The sequence below is a fragment of the Neopelma chrysocephalum genome, unplaced genomic scaffold, assembly GCF_003984885.1.
Source record: "Neopelma chrysocephalum unplaced genomic scaffold, ASM398488v2 Primary Assembly neopelma1_103b, whole genome shotgun sequence".
NCBI lineage: Eukaryota > Metazoa > Chordata > Aves > Passeriformes > Pipridae > Neopelma > Neopelma chrysocephalum.
In genome coordinates, this window is record NW_020897767.1 from 4,856,163 (window position 1) to 4,883,734 (window position 27,572).

Genomic DNA, 27,572 nt, shown 5'->3' on the forward strand with positions numbered 1-27,572 from the left:
CCCTGTTTCAGGGTGCCTTTAGGGAAGTTCCCTGGTTTACTTTCTGTGTGGGACTTGTTCTTGGAAAGGTGTAGCAGATTTAAGGACTGGACTAGGGGCAGGAAACTAACAAAGGCAACTACAGCCAGAAAATACATTATCTTCCTATGCACAGGGGCAGAAAAGGCTCAGAAATATACCACAAACCACTGGGAAAACGGGCATATTTAGGCAGTGTGTGGTTTATCAACCTCTAGGCAGTCTGTAGGTTGTGTGGTGCACGGAATCCTGAGGAATGCCCTGAGATAATTGTATGAAACCACATTCTTTTTAGAATATTTGCATTATAGTAAGTAGTAACTTTGGGTGGCAGCCACATCCACTTTTCTCCCGAAATTTCAACTTTATTTTGACAGCAGTTGTTCCAGAATGGAAGCTCCAGGGCTCAGATGCTTATAAAAACTCTTCTTCATATTCATGTTCATTCCACTCCCAAGTAGAACTTGATGAATAATGATCAGACAGATTAAAACTGCCCACATGTTAAAATACAGATTCCTCTTTTTCCTTAGGTCATACCCAGTTACTTAAAGCCAACCCTGTAGCAGAAACTTTCTCTGTCCATTTGCAGGTTATTTTCTGATCCATCTGCATACAGGTTTGAAAAATATCCTCAGAGCAACTCCTTGAGCTGTTTTTCTCAATCTTTTTCTCATTTTCTTGGAGGGAAAAATAATCTTCATTAAAATACTGGCTTTTTTATCAGCAAAATTATTGAAATGGGTCAGAAAGCTTGGGGCTGAGAAGTGTTGGAGGGGGTTTTGTTTGGTTTGTGCTCTTCCATGCTGGAAAACATTACAGTCTATATTTCTACAATATTTCTTCAGTTTGTTAGCATCATGCCTTGTGCTGATGATGTGTGTTTAAGCAATAGGTTCTATGAGGGATGTCAGCAGTAATGACATATATAATGTCCATGGTTTGTCCAACGTTATGTTATTGAGGCAGAGTGTATTCCCATTGATCGCTGGGAAGGTTATGTGTGTATCAGTAAATCAAAACAAGCTTTAAAAAATTAGAAAATCAATTGATATGAGGAATAGGAAATACAGAGATGTTGAAACCTTTCTCATAACCTTGGCTGCTTTTTATAATTAAAATCTGACCGTTTCAGCACTGGTGGTTTTTTTTTTATTCCAAATCATTGCTTTGACTGAAAATGACTGATCTGCAAATAAGGATGTTTAAGCAGAGCAACACTACACTTCAATAATAAGCTTGTGAGCAACTTTTGATAGAAATAAAATGCTGATTTTCATTTATTAACTTGCTGAAATGCAATTTTCATAACGAGCATTTTACAGTGTGTGTGTGTGTTATATTTCCAGCTAATGTAAATAGTGGTGGTGCACTTAAATATATATATATAAAAATATATATATATATAAAAGTTTCTAAAGTTTGCAATGTAGGAATAATCACAATATTTAGTTACATTTTACTCTGTTATTATTTCAGAATTGCTCCCCAAATGCCAACAGATGAATTGCCAATACAAATGTGCCATTGCCAGGAACGGCACCAGGTGTTACTGTGGGGAGGGATATGAAACAAGCAGTGATGGAAGAAGCTGCACAGGTAAACAAGAAATTCCCTATAACATTAACACCCAGGTATCCTGATGGTTCCCTGATGGCTGTCAGGGGCAGGGAGCTGGTGGTGGGCTGCCAGTTTGTTACAGGAGGGAGTGGAAGGCTTAGACAAAATTTATTAAAAAAGTCCTGCCGTCTACTCACAAGGTGCAGAAAGAACTCCCTTGCTTTTTAAACTCCTTCTCAGAGAGGAATCCAGGTGTGGCTGAATCCAATCTTAGCCTTGGATTATGTCAACAGTTTAAATTTAAGGAATTACAGAGGTGTGATTGAACGACTTTTGTCCCGCAGGTTTTAATAATTGACAAAATGAGAATATTTATATAAAATGAATCATTTATTATTACAAATGATCAGACAAAAGATCTTAATTGGAATTATTCACTACACAATATAAAAGCTAAAACTACTAGTAGTATAGTATAAGATAGGACACTGCACTATATTGAAGCAATTATTGAAGCAATTATATTAAAGCTAGCAAAAAAGAAATAATTATTAACTAGACATTTGATGTCACTCATGCCAATGCTTATGGGGAGCTCAGGAGTGTCCCTGGAGGGCACCCCACCCAAGGCAGGAGTCTCCACACATACAGCCCTAGCAGGGTTATGTCAGAAGAACCTGCCTGTATGAATGGAGTCTGGACTTCTGTATAAAAATGATTGACTGCTAGTCACAGATTTACAGGCCAGCTACCAGCTTATCTGTCACATCCATCTTCAAAAAGCAGGATGTGTGTTTGAAGTTTGATGAACCAGGCTGTTTTTAGCATAATTCAACACCAGAACCAGCACCATGGTGCCAGCGGTAGCTCACCACGGAGAGCCTGTGTGATGGCTTGCACTGGTGGCATTCCCTGATCGGATTTTAGGTCTTATTGGGGTAATCCCTCCTCCCACACAGCTCTGCCCAAGGGCAGCACAGCTGCTTCCTCACCCTTCTTCAAAGGTGTTGGTCACGAATGAATGTGGGCTTGTGGGGCAGGGATTGGGAAAGAGCGGCCCCAAAACAAGAGTCAGAGCCTCTCTCCTGGCTCTTTGATGCTCCTGTGCCCCAGCTCTTCTGAAGTTACTGTAAGGAAGCATCCCCAGCCAGGCTGCAGGAGGTGGGGAGTGTTCTCCTGACTGAAAAGCTGCAGCTCATCTCTGTGAGCCGTTCTCTCTCCAGACCTCTCTACCAGGAGAGCCTGTAAAACTTGTAAAACATGTTCCACCTCACGCCCATAAAGTCACACATAGATTAGAATTTGATAAATGAACACTCCCAAGGTCACACAACTTAGCTGGGAACGTTACTTTGGTGTAATTAATTGTAGACTGAAACTGATGTTCTTTTCGATTTTTGAAATATATGGCTTGTTAATTCTCCATCCAGGTATTTGTTTCCTGTTTTATTTTTTCTCTTTTAATAATCATATTGGAGTTCTATTGCCTTATGTATGTGCTCACTACCAATCACACCTCTCTCCAACTAACAGTACTAAGCCAGATTCTTCATAAATGTAATTTATTATAAGTTCTTGCACTCTGTGGTTGTCACGTTTTGTGATTAAAAATATATCTTGGGAAATAATTTCAGCTGCAGTTTTTTAGAATGTCAATTTATTACTTAAACCCTCAACCACTGTTAAATAGCATATCTGGATTTTATGGTGTTATGCTTGTATACCCTAGCTGAGAAAATTGTTCTTTATATTTATGAGAGAAGTACATAGTTTTTGATGTAGTGGTTGATAACGTAATGTAGAAGTGGTGACAGTTCATTTAAGGAACTATAAGACATTGCCAGCAAAAACAGGTTGAGAGTGATAATCAATTATTTCCTCTCTTGAAATGTTGCCTCATTCATCAACCCTGATAAGTAGTGGTCTCTAGTACTAACAAGGACCCAAATGTCTGCCTAATGTGATGGAGACTTTGGATACTCCAAATAATGAAGGTTTTATCTTTCAAAATTAAGAGCTATTAAACTGGAAAACTCCTACCCTTTTGTTTGGTTACTGGAGTAATTTCAACAGCCAACATCCATGATAAAATCATATTCTGAGAAGGGGAAAACATGAAGCATCACACCATAATTACTTAATGACTTAAATGTCTCTCTTAGAATTGTGAATTTTATTGAATTTCTTTTTTTTCCTAATCCCTAAACAAGCTCTTCTTAATGTCCTTTTAGATATGAATGAATGTAACACATATGGAAGCTGTAGCCAGATGTGTGTAAATACTGAAGGATCATACACTTGCAGCTGTGTGGAGGGTTATGTACTTCAGCCTGATAACAAGTCCTGCAAGGCCAAAAATAGTAAGTTTTAACGTCTTTTTACCTTACTGAAGGTATTTTGTGGTTTGATCCTATCTGGAGGATTCATGTGAAAAGACAAAATGAACACAGGTGAGATGGACTTTCCTCCACTCTGCTACAAAAGAACCACAAAACAACCTTGGAAAAACTTTTCGCATATTGAGACAATACTCCAAGGGCAATATTAGAAGTTATTATCAGTTTATTATTAATTAAAGTGAAATACTCAATTCAGCCAAGATTAGAAGAGTTCCCAGTTTCCCTGTTCATAAATAAATCAAAGATTTTCCTCACACAAACAATAAAGGCTGTTTACTCTGGGAAGACAATGGAGACAAGGGAAATGATCATGAGGTAATTGTACCCTTAGGATAAAAAAAAAAGACATGAGATTGCTTTGTCCTTGCATTATCCCAAGAGGTGAATTTCATGATATACATATTCACACAAGGCTTTTTGTTGCTTAGTGCATGTTTTCATTAGTTATAGCGAATTGGGAATCTGAGGAAATTAGTCAATTGTGTTTAATGAGGCAATATTTTACACAGTGTTTTCTTATTCAGCATATTGAATTAACAATGCTTTTATATTAAAAACCCCCAAAAGTTCCTTAAGGAGTTATTCAACATCCACAATGCTTCAGGCCCCAAGTTTAAGCCATGTTTTTTATACATTTTTGAGTCTTCATTTTTGTAGCTATTTTGCCACCAGAAAATAGGAAGGACTACTGGGCTTTTTTAAGGTTTGCTCACCTAAAAAGCATTACTAAATATGTTTTGGCTGAGCACCACTGAGAGTTACAGAGTATTTTACTGTTTGTGCTGTTTTGATCCACACAATATAGCTCAGCATTTTTTAAAAAAAGTCCACAGTGAAGTGGATAAGAGAGATAAGAAAGTCCTCTTACAAAGTAGTTTTACAATGTAAAAATACTTTAATATTCATCTTTCTCCACTACATGAAAATTCATAATGTAATTTTAGATCAGGAAAACCTCATGGTGCCAGTACTGGGCTTGAGATGAGCCATGGAGTTTCCCTTAGACCCATAAGACTGAGTAACAACTGAGCATTCTAGTGAACTGTTGGTGTCTTGATGAAAAGAATTAGATTAACAGAGAACTCCTCTGTACTTTTTACTACTTCATCATTACCCTAGTTTTCACCTTTTCTGTTATTTTCAGAAAGGAATCACCACTCATGAGAAATCCCTACAGGACAATACAAGCCAAGATCATGGTGTTGCACAGACATGAGTGTTGCTCATTACATTATTTTTGTGTGTGTGTGTGTGTGTGCAAACACAACTTTTCCTTTAATTAATGCTGGATTAAATTATCAATATGATTTGTATTTTGGTCAAATATTTCATAGGACACAGAAGTTATAAAGAAACCTGGATGAGTAAAGAACATGCTTTTATTGCACAGTTATGCAAGATCTTGTAATAGTTTGTGTTGCTTCACTGGGCCCAACTTACAGGGTGGAAATTGGTGAATTTTCCGTGTGCCAGATGCACATCACTTTTCTTTACCCTCCCTGCTACTGTCATAATTTCCCTGGTCATACAAACCAATTTTCACAAGTTTCTCTCCTATAGGATGAGGTTTGAGCAGGGACAAAAATGCAGCATGGCCCTGCACAAATAGATTAGGGAAAAGTATGTAAAATCCAAACATCACAGGTCAAAAATTAATCCATGGAACCTCGTTGCACAGAGGGAAAGGTGTGTATAAGTAGGGTTAGGGTTAGGTCAGGATTATTGCTTCATCTGGGATATGACACTGAGTGAGGGTCAACTTTGGATCACTAGAACAGAATCCAGGAAAAAAAAGGTGCCTAAGAAAAAAAACAACAACAACCCAGCACTTAGAAAAATTATCAATTTTTTTCCTTAAAATCCTAAGGAAAATAAGGGTAGAAAGAGCAAGGTCCCTGCTTTGTCTACATTTGGCAAAAGTAGTTGTCAAACAAATGAAGAAAACGAGCCAAGGAATATTCCACTCTGTGTGTAAAAGCTGTGAAAGACAAGAAGCAGCACTAGAGGTGTAAGTTAGGTTAGGCCTCATGGAAAATTCTCACTGTTAATGACAGCAGATCTGCTAAGAATGCAAATTGCCATCCCCATGGAGATCCTACACACAACAGAATCCCAAACACCAAACCATCAACCCTTTGCCTCTGCAAATGGAGAATATTTATGAGCAGTGAGGTGGAGGAGGTGCTGGAGGCCCCAGTTACAGAAGGTGCTGAGCAGGTGACACTTGTTTGGGTCTGGAGGAGCCCTGTTCTGGATCAGGGGAGAGTGTGGTGACCCTGTAGGTCTCCATCAGCCCTTGCATGGTCTCAAAGCCCATCCCCACCCAACCAGCTCTCCACATGTGCTATGGTACAATTAGCAGAGTTCTCAAAAACTGCTTTTTCCTGCCCTTCAGGCAGCCGCACGCTCGTCTCTGAAGGTGGTGAGGTTTCTCCCTCATTAAATTCTGCATTTTTTTTCCTCAGCACAATTAAATACCTTTGGAGCCAGAAGCTTTTAGCTGCACAGTCCCTTTGGGGAAGGATGTTAAAATAGGTATCAAAACAGCTGGGAGCACACTGTGGTTTTTTACAGACTTTTTAACCACGTTTTCTTTTATGAATAAAGAAGCAGTTAATGACTTCTTCTAAGGTGAAAATGAAACAAAATGCAGCTTTGCTGAACAGAATTTTAGAACTTCTCTGTTTACCAAGTTTTTATGCCTATATTGCAAGGTCTGCATGTGATGAGAAGAGTATTTAAGGAAAGCAAATGACAGAATTGGGAAGCTTTAGCTGAGGAAATAAAATTCATCTGTTTTCCAAAAGTTCATGGTATGCTTTATGTCTCCAAAACCTATGTAGAGAAAAATGCCATGTGGTGAGAAATGTTTGTCATGGAGATACAGCAGGATGAACTGAAAATGACTAAATGAAACTTTTTTGGGGGGGTATTTAGAAAAAATTCAGCGCTTTTAAACTGATTTGACAACACAGTTTTCTTGTATAATCTCACAGAACTAAGTCTTGAGGCTTTAGAAATAAAACAGCCCATTTGTGGGGCACATTATGGCTAAGCATCAAAAATAATGTCAAAACAAAATTGGCTTGCATTTAATTTAACACTGCTCAATATTATTTCAGATTTTTATACTGTACATGTATTGGTGGGAGCAAAGTACTTATGATTTACAGTGCACACCCCAGCAGAAGGGCGTTTAAGCTGCTCGTCAACACTGAATTCTGGATTTTATCCTTTTCCTATCATTGTGGTGTAGAAAACCTCAACTTGCTGGCATTTCTGAGGCTTTTCTTGCAGAGAAGTAGGTCTGTTGGCAGTGCAAAACACCTTCATTTCTGATTTGTTGTGGCATCACTTATTGATCTGTATTTTAGACAAGATCAGGGAGGAGGGAAATGCAAGTCTTTCATCTTTTCCACTACTCTATCTTAAACATAATTCAAAGGAAAATGCTTTCATTTTAGTCAAGAAGGATGAATCATAAAACTTCCCTGGATTAAAGAGCCACTCACTTCTTATCTTTCCCATAAAATGAAAAAAAAAAAAAAGAAAGAAAAGAAAAAACTTGTGAAAAAATAACACACATGAAGTCCACTTATTTGAAAAGCTGCTGCCAGCTCACTGTAACTCATCCTAGATCTGTCCATTCAACTTTTCAGCTTCTGTTCTTGAGGAACAAACAAGCAGCTTTTGTGAGGGAGAATACATGATTTCTTTATTATCTCCTTTTCTGTTTTTCATCAGCACTGTGCTATACAGTAAGTTAATTTAAAAATTTCTGCAGGAACTTTTAATATTTGTGTGTGTCTATATATATATTTATATATATATAAAAATAACTATGAAATCAGCCCTTATCTGAGCAACACTGAAAGAAGCAGGTTACCTACCCTACTGTGAAAAACCGTGATTATCTGATACAATCCATTGAATTATTTAATGTAGTTCTGCTTTAAAATTATGATTTCAAACTCAGTAATCTAGTTTCTGAATTTTTAATGTGTAATAGTGCCTGCTGAGCAGAACCTCTTGGCAGTGCCATGAGTCCTTACCATGCCTTTGTTTGCAGCCAGGTTTGATTACAACTGTTGCTCGAGAGGTTTGAAGCTAATTCTTGTTAAGAATTCTCTTATGTCTTAGACATTAATACTAAAATACAACCTTTCTCTGGAGTTTAGTGAGGTGTTAAATCCTCGTTACAGTTTTCAACAGGTCAGTTCAAAACAGTGAGAGAAAAGATATGGTTCTCTCTTGCAGCCTCAAACCACTGTGGTGGCTTTGGAACTGCAAACATCCCCTGAGCTGCCTTTTCTTTGAGGCTTTATAGATTGCAGAGAGTGGAAATATCCGACTTAGCACAAAGTATAAGAGCAAAAATAATAATAAAGGTTTTTTCACACTCTTGGTAGTTGGGAAGAGTGATTGAATCCAGAATTAAGCAGTGGTATTATTTTGTGAGAAGAGAGAAGCTGAGCACAGAGCTGTCAGATGTAAAAATAAAGCCCCTAACTCAGCAGGATGCAGATGGAAACACACCTTTTGTACCAGTCTGGAAAGTTGGGGTGAGTGGGTGACAGGAACAGAAGCTCTTAAGTCTGGCTCTCTTCTGATGGGTAGCAAAAGTTGATAAGAACAGGGGGAAGAGAGATTTAGACTGACTGCAAATGGACCTACCTGGCAGATTTCAAAGAAAATTGCTTAACAAGAACCACACTGCCTTCTCTTTTGAAAAAAAAACAAAAAAAACCAAAAAAAACAAGACTAGGGGGCTTCACTCCTGGCTTACACCACAAGGGATTGTTTCACAAAGCAATTCATTCCTTGATGTTGTTAGATATCTTCTGAAATTAAAAAAAAAACAAAAACAAAAAAAACCCAAACTCGTGTGGATCTGACTCATGGATTGTTGGAAGTGAATGTGAGGATGATGAGGACAGCTAGAAAGTCCCAAAAGGAATGCTACAGAAGTGTGGTTTTGCAGGTGTCAGTGTGGGATTTACTGGAGAGGGACGAAATGTGTTATAAGTTAGAATATGCATTATGAAATGGGAAGGGATAAGAGAAGACCAAATGTAATTAACTTTAGAAAGAATACATGTTGATCCCTTATAGAAAAGAAGTTCTTTACATGAAAAAATAAAAAAAGAAATATTATGAGCAAGCAAGATTTTTAAATAAAAGCTGAAAGTACCAAAGAACAGAATTTAACGCCTACTGCTGTGGGTTTGAGCGAGACCACTGAGCACTGCATTCACTGAAGCATTTTTTCTCTTTAATCAGACCTCCTGATGAAGTATTATTTGTTGAAACCTTTTATTTATGCTTTTTTTTTTTCACCAGTTAGACAGCTGGAATTGCATACTGAAATTTCGATTTAGGTAGAATGTTGATTGAAAGTGCTCCATGTCAATGCAGCGTTCAAACATCCCTCTGAATACAAGCAGATTACATTGGGGTGAGAGCTCTTGACTTGGCAACACAAATATTTTTCACATGTGCTTGAAACTGCAGTGAGAGTATCTGTTTTAAGGTAATTGTTTTTAAATCCAACGTCCAAAAGTTTGCCCACTTGACAACGTTATTTACTTTGGCAGAAGAACGGGGTTAATAGTCACGTTGTTGTGGTGTTGCACACATTGCAAAGGACAGTTTTCTATTAAGTGATTCTTATGAATGTAAATCATTACAAAACTAGATATCACTGTTATTCCAAGTAAACCTGAGATGATTTTTAGGATTGTTGCATCTTCCTCTTTCAGAGAATATTCTCATAATGTCCTGCATCAGCTCAATCTCACTTGGAGAAGGACTCTGGACACTGAGCAACATCTCATAGGAACAGGATTTTTTAGAAAGCAGTTTCCCTATCCTCTATCTTAAATATATGCATCTGTTGGATGGAGTTTTTTCCAGCCAATTCACATGGTCAACAGCAGTTCTTCATTATAAATTAAAGCAAAGCAATGTTACCCCACAGTTGTAAACAAAGAGATTCTTCCCAGGGGAAAAAAAAAAAAAAGAGGGAAACTGCTGGGACAGGTTTTTGACATAGATACCCCCCTGACAGTTCTGGATTAACTGGGACTTGTTTCAGTTTAAAGTACTAGTTCAGGTCTAGAACAAGATGTTATTCCATATCAGCTGTGGCACCACGTGTAGCAGACTCCTCATCGTTCAGAGACTGATATTTATTTGCAGTTGACTAAATCAGATGAAAATTTTGAAACCAGCCCTGAATAATCAATGGAGTAAAGCAAAAACAGCTGGTTTTGTGCCTGGTAGCACTCAGGATAATGCTAAATATGCTGTATCTCAGTGAGAGTTGTTTGTTCCTCTCTGTGAATAACGTAACTTTTTAAAGTTTTAGCTTGAACTGGAACATTGTGTATTTTAAGATATATAATCTTCACTATTAGGGTATTATTATTTCCTTCATTTTTCACACACTGCTCAAGTATTTTGATAAATTACTGGCATGGTTTCTAGGCAAAGTGATTCAGATGATGGTGACAGCACTTTCAGTTGCATGTAATATCCTAATTTGAATAGCTGCTTCATATTTTGTCTTTGTTTATCACAACAGTAATGGTAACCCAGTGGAAATGAGACACTCTCTTTTCCCTGTCAGGAATCTCCACTGCATGATTCTTTCTCCTTTATGAAGGATGGTTGTAGGCCCATTATCTCTATACTGTAGCCGGGTTTCACTGCATTAGGATTTTTTTTGTTGTTGTTGGTTTTAAGATCTTTTAGCGGCATCCACTCCTCAGTTTATGTCTTATTTTACAGACTCTAATATGAAAAGCACCTTACCATTTCCTGTGTACTCATGAGTTCTGCAGGTTTTCCTGGTCTTCATTCTTTTAAAAATTTCAGTAATCTGGATAGAAATAATTCGCATAAATTGTATTTCATTTTATGATTTAGGCATGAAAAATGTTGCAATAATGATACTTGGAATTAAACAGAAGCTGTGGGGCTAGGGTAATTAATTTTATTTAATGATGTGAACCATTAGAACAGCAGGATAAAATGGACTAGTAATTTGGAATATATGATAGTTATGAAAGCAAAAACAAAACCAATTTATTGCATGTCTTACAACAAGCAGGTAAGAACATTAAAAACTACATTAAAACTCAAAATATGAGTATGGTGCAGACAGCCTGCTAATCCTTTCAACTCTCTTCACTTTGTTTTTAGAGCCTGCTGATAGACCTCCTCTTCTTCTGGTTGCAAGCTCTGAAACAATTGAGGTTTTATATCATAATGGAAGCAAATTGTCTGCACGAAGCCCTGTAAAAGGATCTGCAATATTGACATTGGACTACAGCTACAGAGAGGACACAGTTTGTTGGATTGAATCAAGGGATCTCTCAAATCAGCTGAAGTGTTCCAAGATAACCAAAGCTGGGAAGTTAACAGAGGAGTGGATAATAAACATTGCTCAGTACCTTCACAGTAAGTATTTGACAATGTTTTAGCAAAACAGTGGTGTCTGTCTTGGCAAACTGCCACAGGAACCTTCAGAAGAATTTTGGGGTTTGCTGTTGAAAACAGTCCCAACACATTAAATATTGCAACTCACAGCGAAGCACTTTTATGTTCCTCACTCATATATTCAGTGTGGGTTGCAGTATTTATACCTTTGCAAAAGGTTTTTAAGATGTTCATTTTTTTAGACTGACTAAAACGTGTGGAAGTTACAAAACTAGCAGGAAGAAGAAATGTGAAATGCTTCCTTTTGTCTGGCAAAATAGTGCTGCACAACACTTGGGAGTGATTCCTTGCCACTGGGACAATATTAACAATGAAATAGGCACATCCTTAGCACAACTACCACGGGTATGTTAGTTCCTGAAAATATCAAAATATTGTCTGACTTAGTGGATACAAATTGCTGCTTTTTTTTTTCTTTTCAGTTAAGAAAATACATTTAAAAATGCATAAACCCATCACACTGAATTAGACTTCGCATTACAACGTTATTCCTCAGTCAGCTTTTCAATTTGTGGAATGTTGTTATCTTCTGAAGGAGGTGTTCATCCATAGACACATTAGTGTGAACAGACTGCTAAACAGTGTGCAGTCAAAAAAATTGCAATTTTCTTCATCTTTCACAGAAGAGATGTCCCCAGATCAGCTTAGAAACCACAGCACTGAGGAGTTTAATGGTGGTGCTAGTAACAGACTCCTAAAAACTCAAGACCAGAGCCTAAAATCGGACCTAAGCTTTTGAAAAATCCTTTTAAGGAGAGATGTGCATTGAAGAATAGCTCTCAACAGATCTCAAACCCTCTGACCACCCAGTTCAGAAATATTCAAATCCCAGATTTGATTACAACTCTTAGAGGTGCATTTCAAAGCAATAAATTCTTCATAGAGGTTGTGCTTTGGACTATCAGGATAGCTTTTTTAAGATATGGTAATTTCTGCAGAGTAAGGGTTTTTTATAGTTTCCTACTTATATATTTACTAGAACAAGAAATTAAATTTAAAAAGCTCTCCAAAAATAGTGTTTGGGTTTTGGTTTTTTTTCATTCACCACTAATTGTGACTGTTCTACTTTTAAAGAACATTCTCATCCGAGGCATAAAGTATGTTTGTTTGAGGTTTTGGGTTTTTTTTCATTCTTCCTACATTATTGAGGTTTCATTTTTAATGTTGTATTTTAGAGGGCTTTTCATACTTTAGGTATCTAAGTACCCTAAAGATCATGGTGGTGGTATTTGATTACGCTTTTTCAATTCGCTCTGCTATTGATATTTTGTTTTCCTTTTAGTCAGAACAATCGAATTAAGTGCAGTCCTTGGCAAAATGTGTTTTGTATTGAACTGGATGTGTGTTTCTTCTGTCACTTGTCTTTATCATCAGAGTGGACTTGAGCACTATTTTTTGCAGTCCTTCACCAGTTGTGTCTTGTGTTCCTGTCTTTCTGTTCTCTGTGTGTGAAGAGAATTGATAATCTCTGTGCTGTTCAGATCTGCATTAGTGCACCTGTTTGTAAAATCGGGGCTGTATGATGGGTTTGAAATTAATACAGTGCCTGGAATTATTGAGCTGCTCATTTTTCATAGTGCTAGCACACACCAGCCTGTGGTCTCTAATATTTTTTTTTCTGAAACTTCATGGTAATAGTTCAATCTTATTTAGATAAAGAATAGTAATTCCCATGGACATAAACCAACTGCAGAGACTTGGTCTGATTTCTTCTTTGATTTTGATGTGGGAAATAGTGCTTGGAGACTTAAAAAACTCTGCTTGGAGACAGGTTTTGAGCTCTGACTGACAAAATCCAGCAGATTTAGCTGTGGGGGTGTATTTCCCAAACACACACATCCCCAGACACTTTTCTTGTGTTGCTGCAGCGGATAACATCAATTCCCATGGTCTGGGCATGTCTGCTCAGAGGGAAAGGCAGCATGAAACCTGCCTTTGGCCTGCTGTGACCCACAGCTCTGCACTGCATGGTCTCTGCAGGTTTGGTTGGGGCAACAGGCTGCTCCTTGTGGGAATAATACCTTCTAAAAATTCAGTCAGAACTCATCTGGTGCAGAGTTACTGCTTGTTTCCATTCCCAGTACTCACTGCAGAAATTATCCACCTGATTAATGCCTTCTCTTGCAGACCTACACCTGGAGTTATGCCTGTGTTGCTGCATCTGTTATATTTGCCTGCACATGTTTTATAGGTCCTTTTGTGGCTACTGCAAAATTGAGTTTTAATTTTAAATTCTTCCTTTTCTTCCCTCTACCTTCTATTACCCATCAGGTCATTTCTGCCATTTCTCTTCAACATATAGCACTACCTCTGGTGAGGCAAATTAATTCACTTTAACTCTTTGTCAAGGATTTCAGCCTGAGTGTTTTCAAGTGTAATTGCACTCCCCCACAGCTCAAGCCAAATAAATGGTCGTGGCCGTGGGGTTATTCACATAAAATTGTACATTCTGTTCTTAATAGGAAGCTTTTCTGTGTTTGTGTTTGTGTTTGTGTGACCAGAAAAAGGATATTCCTAAAACTATTGGGGGGAAAATAATAGAAAAGGTTTTCTTAGCAGGGTTTGTGGAATTTTCACTATTTTTTTATCCTACTTTTCGAATCTGTTCTTTTTGTTAGTATGAAAAAATCCCCATCTTATCTACATATGACGGAAGAAGTGGTAGAAAAGTCAGTTATACAAAGTGATTGGAGCTGCTTGAAGTGGGTTTATTCGAAGTGTTTTCTTCAGTGAAGGCAAGTAAGACTTGTAGTTAGGAACAAAGAATATAGATCGTCTTTTAAGATGAAAGACTACATTTAGGAAAGCAGGGACTATGAAAATGGCTTCATTGTTATGCCAGGTCATACAGCACTAGCTCCAGGTAGGGAGTGTAAGCTTTGGATCTACAGAAGAAAGGGTATAACAGTCCTTTAGTTTCTAGCATTCTACCTCAAAAGACAGTCCAATCTGACTTCATTTTGGTGGGGGTGTGTGTGTCCCAGATGGGTAGAATCAGATTCCTTTGAAGCACAATGTAACTTGCTCTGTGTCTGGATGTTATTCTGCAGAGGCTGTGGAGAGGCTGATCCTGCACTCGTGTGGTGCTTCCTGTGGGAAAATGGGGTGCAACTCCGGTGATGGCGTTCCTTGTGTTCTTTTATTAAGCTAGTTTTAGGCTTATAAGATTTATTCTCTCATGCGTAGGGTTTGTTTGATAGGTTTACCCTTTCAAATAGGGATAAGTTTCTCTAGGCACTGTAGTATCAGCACAGGCATTTGTATCTTAGCCAAGACCAGGCATTGGCATGTTGTTTCATCTTTGTCTTTTTAAGACCTAGAAGTTTTTGGAAGAGAAGCCGGAAAACTTCCTCTTGGAAAGATTTATGCAGACAATGTCAGAGTCAAATAGGCTTTCAGGGAAGTTTCTCCTATAAGGAGGCTGGTGCAACCACTGCCCATAGTAAGGGATGTGCTCCTTGACACTTCACAGCTGGCTCACAGTCCATTTCCAGTTAGTACAGAGAGACTTTCAGGAACAATCACTTATTTAAAGTGATATCTCTTCGTCCAGACTAGCAAAAATTCTTTTTAGTGGCATGAATGTGGAAAATCTCTCACAATTTTCTGCCCTGCCAAAGCCACGATATGAAATTTTATATTAACACTTCTGTGTGTTGGAGCTGAGGACTGGCAAGAGCAGCATCTTCTGGATGACAGAATCTTCTTTTCCCTCATTTTAAAAGGCATTTTGTGTCTTCATCATTACAAGTACCAAGCACCTCACATGCTCTCTCCAAACAAGCACTGGGCAGCACAGCCTGGGTTTTAGCTGCTGTTCTTCTACAGAATATAACAAAATCTCTTCTGGGATGATGCTTCAGAGCATGATATTTTCTGCTTGGCTGGTATTAGTTTCAGGTTCCCTTGGCACTCAGTTATCTCAGTACACCAGTACCAATCCTGCAGGGCTTGTGTTTAGCTTTGCCACCTGTGTTTTCTACCCACAGACAGTCATACCTCACCTGGGAAGGCACACAGGCTTTTCTCTTGGCAGGTGTGTTTGGACAGGACTGATCTGGATGAAAAGAAACATTTTGCTGCTTCTGTACTAATTCAGTTTTAACCTGCCAAGGCTGGGAACAGGTGATAGACATGGAGAGGTGGCAGATTCCGATGTGAGAGGTATTTGCCTCTCTGCCTGTGGAACCCAACACCTTCTACTTGACCTCCTGGTGACAGTCCAAAGCTGGCTTTTTGGCTCTCCCACTTTTTGGATATGATTGCTGTGAAAGCTGTCAGACAGGGAGCCCAGAGGATTTGACCAGTATCCAACTGTGTCTGTTTGGTTACATTATTGGTTTTTTTCTCTGGTTTTGGTCCCACTGATTGCTCCTGCACCCCCTGACCTAAACTCCTTCTTAGTAATGATTATCCACAACTACTAGTACTGTGTTCAGAATAGCTGCAGCCTTGGCATTGATGAGGCTCAGTCATTGAAGGAAACACTGTGCACAGGACATGGTGCTCCTTTCAGCATTCCTGTGAATTGCCATGAATATTCATGGCAATCAAAGCAAAGTTTGGCTTATTCAGGAAGAGAAAAACTGTGAAGATCTGGGGGAAAGTGTTTATTTCTACATCCAGTCTGCCCCAGCCTGTCTCCAGACAGGCACTAAAAGCTGTCATACAGTTGTAGGATGTGATTTTGCTTTTTTCTTCAGTGAGAGGTCGCCCATGAGCCTGGAGGTTGCACAGGAATGAGAAGGCTTTGTGTCAAAGGGCATTTATACCTCAAAGGCACTTTAGTAGTGTTCAGAGCATCTCATACAGTAATGGGGGCAAACAGGAGGTGGGAAGAGTATCCTAAGGAAATATCACATCTTATTTGTCCTATATGTGGCATCCACTTGGCTAATTAGCCATGGATGATCTCACATTGATGTTCTTGAACTTCTGCGAAGACTGCACAAGTGCTGTTTTTGGAATAGTTACCTTTCTTTCTTTGATGAAAGGTGGGCTTTTTGGGTTTTGGGGGGCTTTTTTGGAGGGTTTTGTTTGCTTGTCTGTTTGTTTTTTTGCTTTTCAGTGTTTTTTTGGGGTATCAATATCTCACTCTTAAGTGATTTAAACAGAGGCATCATTAAATATACAAAACTAGGATACTTTTCTCATTAATTTATTCATCTTGAATTTCCCATCTCCATTTACTGTCCAGTCACTCAGTCTCCTGAAGTCCTGAAGTTCTTCAAAACTGGCCCTCCTCATTGCTATTCTTTTTTTTATTATTTGACCTTGTCACCCTGTTATTCATGTTGTCTTCCAGGTGACTTGTGCTTGTGATCTCACACAGCACAGATCACTGTTGTAGAACTTGGTGATGCTTAACAGGGAACCAGATTTGACCCACATCTTAGGTAGTTCCATGGGTCCATCCCTGTCATGTATGCCAGGCTACATCTTTCCTGAGTCCTCCCTCGTGTCTTCCTCACTGTCTATTGGGATTTGCACATGTACCCCTGTTTATGTTTTATTTTAATTTTCCTGTGCTTTTAGGTATTTTATCCACAAGTCCAAATCTTTAGTTGGATGTTCATACTCCATGATATGGGAACTGCTTTCTTTACATCAGTCCGTACTTTTATTCTTCATTCTGGTGTACCTGAACTTACAGAACTTTTGATCCAGTATTTGACACAGCCTCGATGAGGTGCTTTCCTAGTGCAGGATGGACTTTTATTTAGTGCAGGAGATAGCACTGTCTGATAATTGTCCCTTTAGGTACAGTTTTTCTGGCCCCTGTAATGACAAGACTCCTTTGGAGTCCCAGGCTTCACAGAAGCTTCCTTTTATCAGGTGCTTCTCTCTTTAGCTCCTGGCTAGTTTATTCTGATTATTGGCTAAACACAACCTTTTTGATGATTATCAGGTTTACTAGAAGAGCAAGGGTAGCTCACATCTCTTCATTCAACCTTCCTGTTCCAACAAGCACGATCAGTTGGATCTCGTCCTTTGACCATGGTGCATATTGCAAACCTATTATATTTTTTATTGAATAAAATTCATATAATCAGGTCTGTATCTCAGTGCTTCATGGTGTTTGCACAAAAGTTAAGATATAATCTGTATATCAGAAATCCTAAGAGGACCTTCCATCTGCTAGTTCCTTCTAAGTATCTGGGAAGTATCTGTCTGTTCTTGGTGCATCTTTTGGGTACAGACTGTTCCATTTGACTTGAGGATTGTGCTACTGGTTTAATAGCGTTGCTGTAACATTTCATTATGTCACTGTGAGGCACAAGCTGCCACGACAGATACTCTGAATTTGTGGCATTTCCCTCCAAAGTTAGATTACCTGCACTTAATCCCTTTTGACACAAGAGCTATTTATTAACTGCTTGCTAATTGCCACAAATGGATTTTTTCAGTCGTTCAAAGATGTAATACCACTATTTTTCAAGCTTTGTTACTCATCCAGCTTCCACAATTGATCTTGCATTGACATTGGTCAAAGCCCTGCCTCTGTCTTCTCTTCTTAGCAAAACTGTCTGTTTTCTTTATATCTGCTTTTCAATGGTTGTGCCCTGGACAGCTAATTCTCAGACTGAGTACAGAAAATAAAAAGCCTTATCTCAATGGTATTTCTCATTGCAAATTTTTTATTGTTTTTGGTTGGTTGGTTGGTTGATTTGGTTTGGTTTTGTTTGTTTGTTTTGGTTTTTTTTTGGGGTTTTTTTGGAGGGGGTAGGTGTTTTTTCTCCTTCTCTGAACTCCTAGGCTCTGCCTGGGACAGTCTCCTGAATGTTGTATCTTTAAAGAGACAAAAATTCTCAGTGCTGAATTGTCATATTCCCTTTTCCCTGATTTGTCGACTTCCTAACTGACCATTTTTGGACTTCCTTCTTAATTAGCTCCATTATTGTCCTAAAGTGGGACATGACTGTATCTTTTTGTGTCTCCCTTACATCCCAACTCCTCCTTGGTAGAAAAGCTCGTGCACCTGGAGGAAATCCAAGAGCAAGGAAGAAAACTCCCACAGAAGCAGAAGGGTTTTTGCAAATAAGAACAGGACTTTCTGTCATGGTGTCAGTAGCCATGTAAATTTATCAGGCAGAATGCTGAGGGACTCTTTCTCTCTGTCAAATTGAATTATTATGCTGCTTGTAAAACAGTAACATTTGTATTTTATTAACAAGGTTTTGAAGACAGAATGAAATAATTGTGGGGGCTATAAAGATGTAATGTATAGATAACTAGGTTGCTGCAAATATAAACCACACAGTTTTGTAGTGAATATTTTACAAAAGTATTTTTATCCCTGGATACAACAATAATGAAATAGCAGTAAAAACAAAGCCAAACCAAACCAAACAAAAAACCTCACAAGTAATTTTTTTTTAATGAAGTGTGGAATTAAGTATTGCATGTTTTATGGGATTAGACACACATTTTCCCATAAACCTTTGACACCCATATGCACTGTGTTGGCTTCATTTTGGTTTTACTTGGTAGTCACTGCAGCTGTTCTTTGTAATAGGATTTTCACAAACACTGAACTTGTTCTGCTTCTGTAAATCCACTGTGGACTTCAGTAAGAGGCAAATGTCCAGGGAGACACAGACATTTGCATAGCACAGCCTTCTCAGAGATCAGGAGAGATGCTCCCTCAATCCTCTGATTCCAGCACTGGTTGAGTAGTTTTTTTGTTGGCTGCTAAAACCGGAAAGTTCTTTTCTTTGTAACATGCTGCAAGTGAAACAACAACAGAATCGTGTTGCCTTTTACAACCAAAACTTCTACCCCTTTCTGATCCCATGCAGAATCTGACCAACTGTCGAGCTACAGCAATTATTAACAGTCCTCTAATGGGTTTGCTAAAGTTTTTGGGCTCCTGAGAGGTCCTCAGTAATCACAGGAGCTTATTTTCTGCCTTTCTTCCAAGAAAGAGGTGTATAAGAGGTATACAGAAGACATATAATTGTAACCTGCCCATGTCAGTAAAGTTGTTTATAAACTTGAGGCTTCAGGTGAACACTCTTAGAAACTGTCTTCAATGGCAACAAAATATCTGATTAATATTTCAGGATTAGGTACCATCAGCTAATTATATATGCATGATCTTTTTTCACTTTCTACTGGTACTTTATTATTGTCTTTATAAATTTCACACTTTTTATGGTTTAGCTAGTGGTTATCTTCTTAAGTGGAGATATATCTCTGTAAATGCATGGCACATAGGATGTTAACCAGGTTTGCTTCATTTAGAATAATTGACAGAAAATTTGCACATACTTCCAATTATTAATTTATTAATCAAATATTTCATTCAGACTTCATAAAAAACCTTCCACTAAAACACTATAAAGAAGAAAACTTTTTTTTTTTTTTTTACACATGATGTACTTTGGATTGTGACTTCTACCCCCTGAAGACTTTCCCTGAGACACAGGTCAACATTGCAGAAAACTTTAAAAAGCCCGTGTCTTCTTTGAAATTACTTTTGGAATGAAGGGGACATAAAAACTATAAAATCCAAAATATGGTTTGTTTACATCCAACATCATAACTGGTACCATGTTCAGATATAAAAAATGAAGCACTTGAGCAATTACAGACCAAAGTCCATCCCAGACAGAGATTTGTCAGTGGCTGAAGCCATAAGGGAACAGTATGTTTTCAGCAATGAGCCTGAACTGTCTTAGGGATGCACTGAGCTCTGCTACAGATCTGAGTCTCCAGGGCACCAGTGAAGTGACCCACTGGGAATTTGCAGTATTTGCAGGGACTGAATCACACATTCTGCTTGCTGTATGTTTTGGGGGAAGCGGCAAGAAGAAAAAAAATCTGCTTAACATATCTTATGCAACGAAAAGAGTAATAGAGTATGAACACAGATACTGTGAGTTGTGATCAGACTTGTGGTCTCTACTAATTGCTGTGTTTTGCAACTCATATTTTTATCTAATGCTTTGTACTGCTGCAGGGAAAAGGGTAAATAAATATCATGCTTTTCAGAAATGAGTAAGAAATTGCTCTTATCAAAGTGAATCTGAAATCAGACGCTATGTATCTGATAAAGTGAAAACCTTAAGCTTTTGTCTGGTTTGCTTCCTGCACTCACCATAGCCTGGGTATTTCTGTGCTGGACTGGAGTCTGTGACAGAGACACACCAAAAACTTTGTGGGTGTCAGAATAAAACAAAGGGCCTGTTCTTAACTTAGCACTTTATCAAGAGCCCCTACAAAAAGATGAATTGAATGTTTGTAAAAGTTGATAAAACTGTTATTATTATTTACACTGTGGTGGACATGACAAATTAAAACCACCATCTGATTTGGGGGGTTTAATATAGGATCAATTTCTTCAGTTTTTAACTTCTTTGATTGACAGAAGCAATGACTGGCTCAAAAAGAATTAACTCTAATTCATGGCAATATTATTGTGTTCTCCATTTACATAATTGTGGATTTCTACTTAGAATGAAGCAAATATGATTTAGAATTTTCTTTTAATTGAAGCTTTGGAGTAGAACTTGAAGTGCTGGAAACCTTACGGATCATGTCAGAATTATGAAATAAATAAAATCCTTTTCAGTATTTGTCAGTTGAGTTGAAAAAAATAAAACCTTAGGTTTGCTTTCAAATTTTTAAGTTTGGTTTGAGTGAAGCACTTATTCAAAAACTGAAAAATTGCAGGTAACCAATGTTTTAACCTGGGAAAATAACTTTTGCTAAAGACAATTTCTTCGTTCTGGAAAAAAAGCGTTTGAATCATTGTAAGTAATTAAATGAGAAGGACAGGATGTGCAGAAGAGTTTATCTGCTGTGCAAAGCTGACACTCTGTGTTTTACCAGCACGTGACCAAACAGCTCCCATTTGATGTGCTGGGTTTGACATTCACCATGGCAGTTCTGAGCTGATGGTAAAGTTTGGATGCTCTTTGCATATGTAATCACATAACATTCCTGTCACACTGTGTAAGCAAAAATAATGAGCTGACTGAGGAGCGTGTGGGGATATGTGCCACAGTTTGCAGTTCCAGGGACTTTTGCTCTTTTTGGCACTTCTGGATTTGTTTGCGTGTTGTTGCTATTTTGCTTAAGTACATGATTCCATTTTTTTATTTATATTATTTTTATATTTATATATAAGGAGATAAGTATAATGTGTTTTAAGATATGAGTGCCATTTCTCTTCTAGTTATGAGTATGCTGAAAATACTTATTTTCCTTTTAAGACTCTTGGAGAATATATTGTTAGTCACTGAGTCTGTACAACTGGTTGCACAATTCAGATTTGTTTTAAACAGTCATAACCACTACATTAGCTTCAGAAACAAACCCACTGGGAAAAGGCAACTCAAAAGATGAAGCAATGAGAAAACATTTTATAACAGCCTGTGAAAGCACTGTAATCCATGTTCTGTGTCCTAAAAAAATGTGTACAGTTTCAGTTTTTGGTTGTTTGTTTTTTTTTCCTTTTGGAAACATATATTTGGAGAGACAATTAGTTTTTCATAAAGACAAAACATATTATAGGCAGAAATTATTGCTGTAAGGGAGACAAGAGCAGGCCTTGCAGAAGGGACCTGGAGGAGGGTGCAATGCATATTCATGTATTTCCTCTGAACTTCTTTGAAAGTGTTGGGACAAATTCTTTTTACTGTTTCCATGAAAGGAGCAGTGATTTAGGAATAAAGGCAATATGGTCATAGTCAGATTTCCCTGAGATTTACAGGATGTCATCTAGCAAGTAATCTTGTCTTTTCCCTTCTAAATGTAGAACAAGAATAGCAGTATTTCCACATGGCATAGGGATGCTGTGAGGCTTAAAACCTGAAATGCTAAAATGATGGGGGGTACACAATGCAGGAGTGGTCAGCACAAGGTACCCAGGTACTCTGTGGTTGAGAAGAGGTGGGATTATGGCCTCATATCTTCCTGAAGTGGCCAGTTTTGGAAAGGGCTGGAAGGTTTCTGAAAGCAAAGGTCAGGTTCTGCAAATATAAGCTCATTGAGTGTGAGCCATATTTCGGGAAGCAAGAGCTATTTGAGTGATTTATGAGGCTTGTAATGGAATCTATGATGCTATTCTGTTTTAAGGTAGTGCTGGGGTAGACCAATGGCAGCAGCATAGTGGTGATGATAGAAATAAATAAACAACGACAACAAAAAGCAGTGTTCTGATGTCTGGTTGAAAATGGATAGAAAAATAATTTATGCATAAATCTAAAGCCATGTTTTATTTTTATTTCTTTCATTACTGGAAAAAAGGCAAGAAAAAATATTTTTTTTTTTTTTTAAGTGCATCAACGGTGCCAAGATTTTAAATCTGGACAGTTGTCTGCTTTGTTGGTTGGGTCACATAAAAAAAATAACAGCCTTCTCCTCAAAGTTTACTATTTTGATATTGAAAAGATGTAATAAATGGGTGAGAAAAAAAAAAGGATAGAGAGGATGAAAGGTCGGATGAGGCAGTGATTACATGGTGTGTACTTGTTATAGTCACTTGGCAATGTTTGTAGACGGGAAGGAGTTTATTTGTTTGTTTTGCTCAAACTATAATATGAAGCAAATGACTTTTGTAGGTACTGTACAGTGGTTTAAGTGCCTTGTAGAAGTTGTAGCATGCTGATGGCATCAGGTGGTGGCAATGATTCCTCTGTTAGAGGGAAGGGAAAAAATCAAGAAAACAGCTTAATGTCCCTAATATAAGAAGCAATTTCTTTTTCTCTCCTTAGCAACCCTAAAAAAGAGGCTATTTCATCTAGTAAGGTACATGATGTGGTTTTGTTTCTGAGATATTATGTGGAACAATGAGGTATATGTTTGCTAACTGTGCAGGTTGTGTTTTTTATTATTGAAGATATTTTTAACTTTTCTAGTATTCTCTAAATTGTCATTCTCAAGCTGTATTTAAATTGGACTTCGTATGCAGATTTTAATTATATTATAAGCAAGTTCAATTTATCTAGCAATGTGGGTTGTTTTTTGGGAGGGTTGTTTGTTTGTTTGTTTTTGAAAATTTAATGTCTTCTCCTTTTCTCCTAATATGTTTGAGATGAAGACAAACACTTTTGTGCCCAATATGAATATGTCTGTATAACAGAATGAAATACTCTGTGGCCAGTATTATCTTCTGATTAAAACTGAATGTAATAATGCCCTTTGGGGAAAAGAAACAGATTGATTTATTGCACTGTCATGTCCTGCATATTCGTATTGTCTAGACCATGTATTCCTAATAGCAACTACAGTGGGCTCCAAATGAAATTATCCTACAAAATTATGACCTGCATTTTACCTGCAAGAAGCTACAGCATACTCTGGGTCCCATGAATGACAAATGTTGCCTTCTACAAAACATGTGCAGTATGAGTTTCCTTTGTTCCTCAACCCATTCTTTAGGAGTTGTCAAATATAATTCACTTCTACATTATCCCCCCAAAAGCACCATTAAAGCACCATTGCTTGGCTCTGCCATTAAACTGTTCAAACTTTCTCTGGAAGTCGTTTTCCTTAAATACTTTATATTGTGAAGGTAGCTCTATTTATTGACATATCTTTAGAACTGTAATAATCTACTGCTTAGCATCTTGACAGGAAAGCATTTAAGTGACCTTTTTTTTGTGAGATGATGGTTTGTGGAGTTCATAATCCATGCAGGAGGCAGTCCTAGGGAGGTGGGAGGTTGCACACTTTTGGGTCTGCTGGAAGGTGGTTAAATGAGGCAAGTGTCACAGCCTAATACTGCCACGTGCAGCTCTCTCAGGCCACGTGCTTGATGGGATGCCTATTGTACCTGAATTATGCTTTAATTTTAACAGTGGGTGACTTAACTGCTTTGAAGTAAATAACTGGGTTTGATTTACAGTCTCTGCAGATTTATAAGAAGCTTTTGAATGTGCAGCTAAAAAAAAAAATAGTACTGTTATAGCTATGTACCTCTATAAATCTGTCTTTATTGTTCAGCGTGTGCGTGGCTACTGGGACCCCATTACGAGTTTACAATCACTGGGCAATGTGCTTGAAACTCAGTAATGCAGAAATTAGGAATGTTATGGTTTTCAACTCTTCTTGCTTGTTTTTGACATGAGAGTGATGTAAGAAAATTCACTCTCTATAAAACTCTTAACAGTCAGGATTGAAAGAGAAGGCCATTCATAAGGACCTTATTTCATTATGTCAGACTTTTTCCTTGCTCGTTTAAGCTGTTGGCATCACAACCAGCTCTGTGACACAAAACCCAGTAACAGAAACCTTCATTCATCTTACTCATTCCAGAAACTTGATGCATTTTGTGATAGAATCATTCTATAACACAAGTAAAACAAGAAATATGAAAAAGGATCCAGGAGCAGAATTTGCCACCCTGCTGTAAAATTCCAGGGAAAGACACAAGCAGACCTAAGGTCCACCATTGTCACATTTCCTCTGAGTGCTCTGTAAACAGAGGGGGAAAAGAGGAAAATGTGAGGGGTTTTTTGTTGTTTTTGTTGTTCTATAAATCCCAGGATTCCCAATGGGAGGAAGAAGTTTATTTTTAAACCCACATTTCTCTCTCATTATCTGCTCAATATGCAGACTCATATTGAGCATTAGCCAATGCAGACTCATAGAATCACAGAATGGTTTGGGTAGAAAGAGACCTTAAAGTCCATCTCATTCCAACCTCCTGCCATGGACAGGGACAACTTCCACTAGACCACGTTGCTCAGAGCTTCATCCAACTCAGCCTTGAACACTTCCAGGGATGGGGCATCCCCAGCTTCTCTGGGCAACCTGTGCCAGTGTTTTGCCACCCTCATTTTAAAAAACTTCTTACTTATATCTATATTTTGAGCTGAGCATTAAATTTCCATAGTGATCTTCTGCACTGCTAAAGAGGCCCCAAAACTCGTGTCTGTGGCCTTACCTTGTGATTAGTGCTCAGATAATAACTTACAGCTCTGAGGACTGATAGGGAGCTGGTAGGACAGACCGTGTCATGGTCTTCATGGCGTCCTTTGAAAGATGCAGAACTGCTAATTTTAAAAACTCCTCAGTTTTGGGAAACTTCAGGCCTTGGATCTTCTCATTGAGTGGGGCTGCACCCAGCGGAAGGATAAAAGTCTGATTTTAAACAGAGTGAGGAGTGTTCATATAGAATAAATCATAGATTCATAGAATCACAGAATGGTTTGGGTTGAAAGCGACCTTAAAGCTCATCTCATTCCAACCTCCTGTCATGAGCAGGGACACTTCCACTATCCCAGGTTGCTCCAAGCCCAATCCAACCTGGCCTTGGACACTTCCAGGGATGGGGCAGCCACAGCTTCTCTGGGCAACCTGTGCCAGGGCCTCACCAGAACCCAAAGGTGTTCTCTTCTGTACCTGGTTGGAAGTCAGAGTCCTGGATCTCTGACTTATGGAATAGACTCTGGATCTCTGAGAGACTCGGTGTCTTTTAGAGCTATCAGGATGCTTTCGTTGAGTGTTCATAATGTTTAGATTAGGTTCATATTTTTGAAAATTCTTCAGCTTGGGGAGACTACTGTTGTCTCAGTGTTCACATTCATAGATTTTTAACACAGTATCTCCTAATATGCTGTAGGGTTGGAAGAAAGCCAATGATATTTTTGTCAGTAACCCAATTTGTTGAAATTTAAATTATGTTACTCAGCAAAAAAAGAGGAAAAGCTTTCTTTTCTTTTGAGGAACCTGAAGTCTGGATGCTTTAAATTGCTTATTTAAATTTAGTATGTTTTAGGTTCTGCACTATGCTTTTAAGAAACCATATCTGAGAAGGCTGATTTAATTTGGAGGAATCAGATATTTGAGGATGAGTCACTTGAAAAAAGATGGGTGGATATTTTTCATTTGATTTTTCATTTTTCAACACATGCAATAATCACTCTGGATGTGGCTGTTAAAAGTTTAGACACCAGTGTATCTAACTTATTGAATGGTGACATCTTTAATAAAAATCATAGTTTGTAAATGGCGTTGCAGACATAATTATGGCAAATTGCTGTCAGCAGAAGGGACACAGAGAAATCTATGCCAGCTTAAGTTTCCCAAGCCACAGTGTCAGTATAAGGTTGTCTGGGCTGCTAATTAGGAGCATTACTCTCAGAAGAGGCACAGCAAAGGCAGTGCTGCAAGAAGATTTCACAGGCTGTCATTTTTGTGTGTTTTAACTACTATTTACCTGGTCTCATTGGATACTGGAGAAACAGAAAGGCTTGCTGCTTCTAGTCTTGTTCATAACTTGGCTTCTTACTCATGTGGGGACAAAAAGTCTATCTCCTGTTACTGTTGTTCTTTGTAATAAAAATTGATTTTTCCTTTATAAATACATAGTTTTATCTCCCTTTTTTTTTTCTAAATAAGTGGTAAATTAAACTAACAAAGTCTGGTTATGCCTGGAACTAATGTTACTTATCTACCTTATACAGTTCACAAAGACTCACCTGCTAAAATCCCAGCTTTCAGTCAAAAAATTAAAGCAGCTTCCTAGTCATGGAGGGGTAAAATGGATATATGTGGAAAAAAAAGAGAAAACGTGAAGATTGAGAAAATACAGGGCAAGGCAAGATGTCTCAAATATCTTGGCCTATTTTTTTTGTTATCTCATTTTTTATCATTTTGGCTTCCAGATATATATCTCTACATATCTACATATATATATATATTTATATATACATATATATATAAATGTTTAACCTTTGTTTCAGTCTCATCTCTTTTGACTCATCAGGAAGCACTTGAGCAGCACCCCTCTGTATTGCACCACCACTGGGACCTGTGCTGACACCTTCCATGTGTGAGGATGCTCATTGCAGAAATGTTAAGCTCCTGAAAGTTTTATTACAACTTCTCCAAAGCATTTATTCCCCAAGCATATGGTCAGCGTTCCAAACAACTGTTTCACCCTCCTCAAAACCACCCACTTTCTAGAAAATAAATTAAACAAGTGGCTCTTTGTAGAACTATCTGTGATAGCACTGAGCTGCTCTTTGCAAAGTGGAAAGATACACCTGTCACTGTTTAAAGCACTGCCCCTTCTCTCACCTCCCTTAAGCAAGCCCAGAATGAAATTCCTCTGTGGAAATTTAGAGTGTTACATTGATTCAG

General features: G+C 38.1%; 1 protein-coding gene across 7 annotated transcripts in view; it reads left to right on the top strand.

The window, feature by feature from the left end:
* The window catches only part of LRP1B (LDL receptor related protein 1B), a 677,950-nt gene that overhangs the window by 355,286 nt on the left and 295,092 nt on the right, over positions 1–27,572 (top strand). For all 7 annotated transcript variants that reach the window (XM_027695895.1, XM_027695888.1, XM_027695892.1 and 4 more), the window contains 3 exons: positions 1,498–1,617; positions 3,810–3,938; positions 11,181–11,438. In XM_027695895.1, coding sequence (XP_027551696.1) covers positions 1,498–1,617; positions 3,810–3,938; positions 11,181–11,438 — 507 coding nt within the window. The remainder of the gene's footprint in view (positions 1–1,497; positions 1,618–3,809; positions 3,939–11,180; positions 11,439–27,572) is intronic.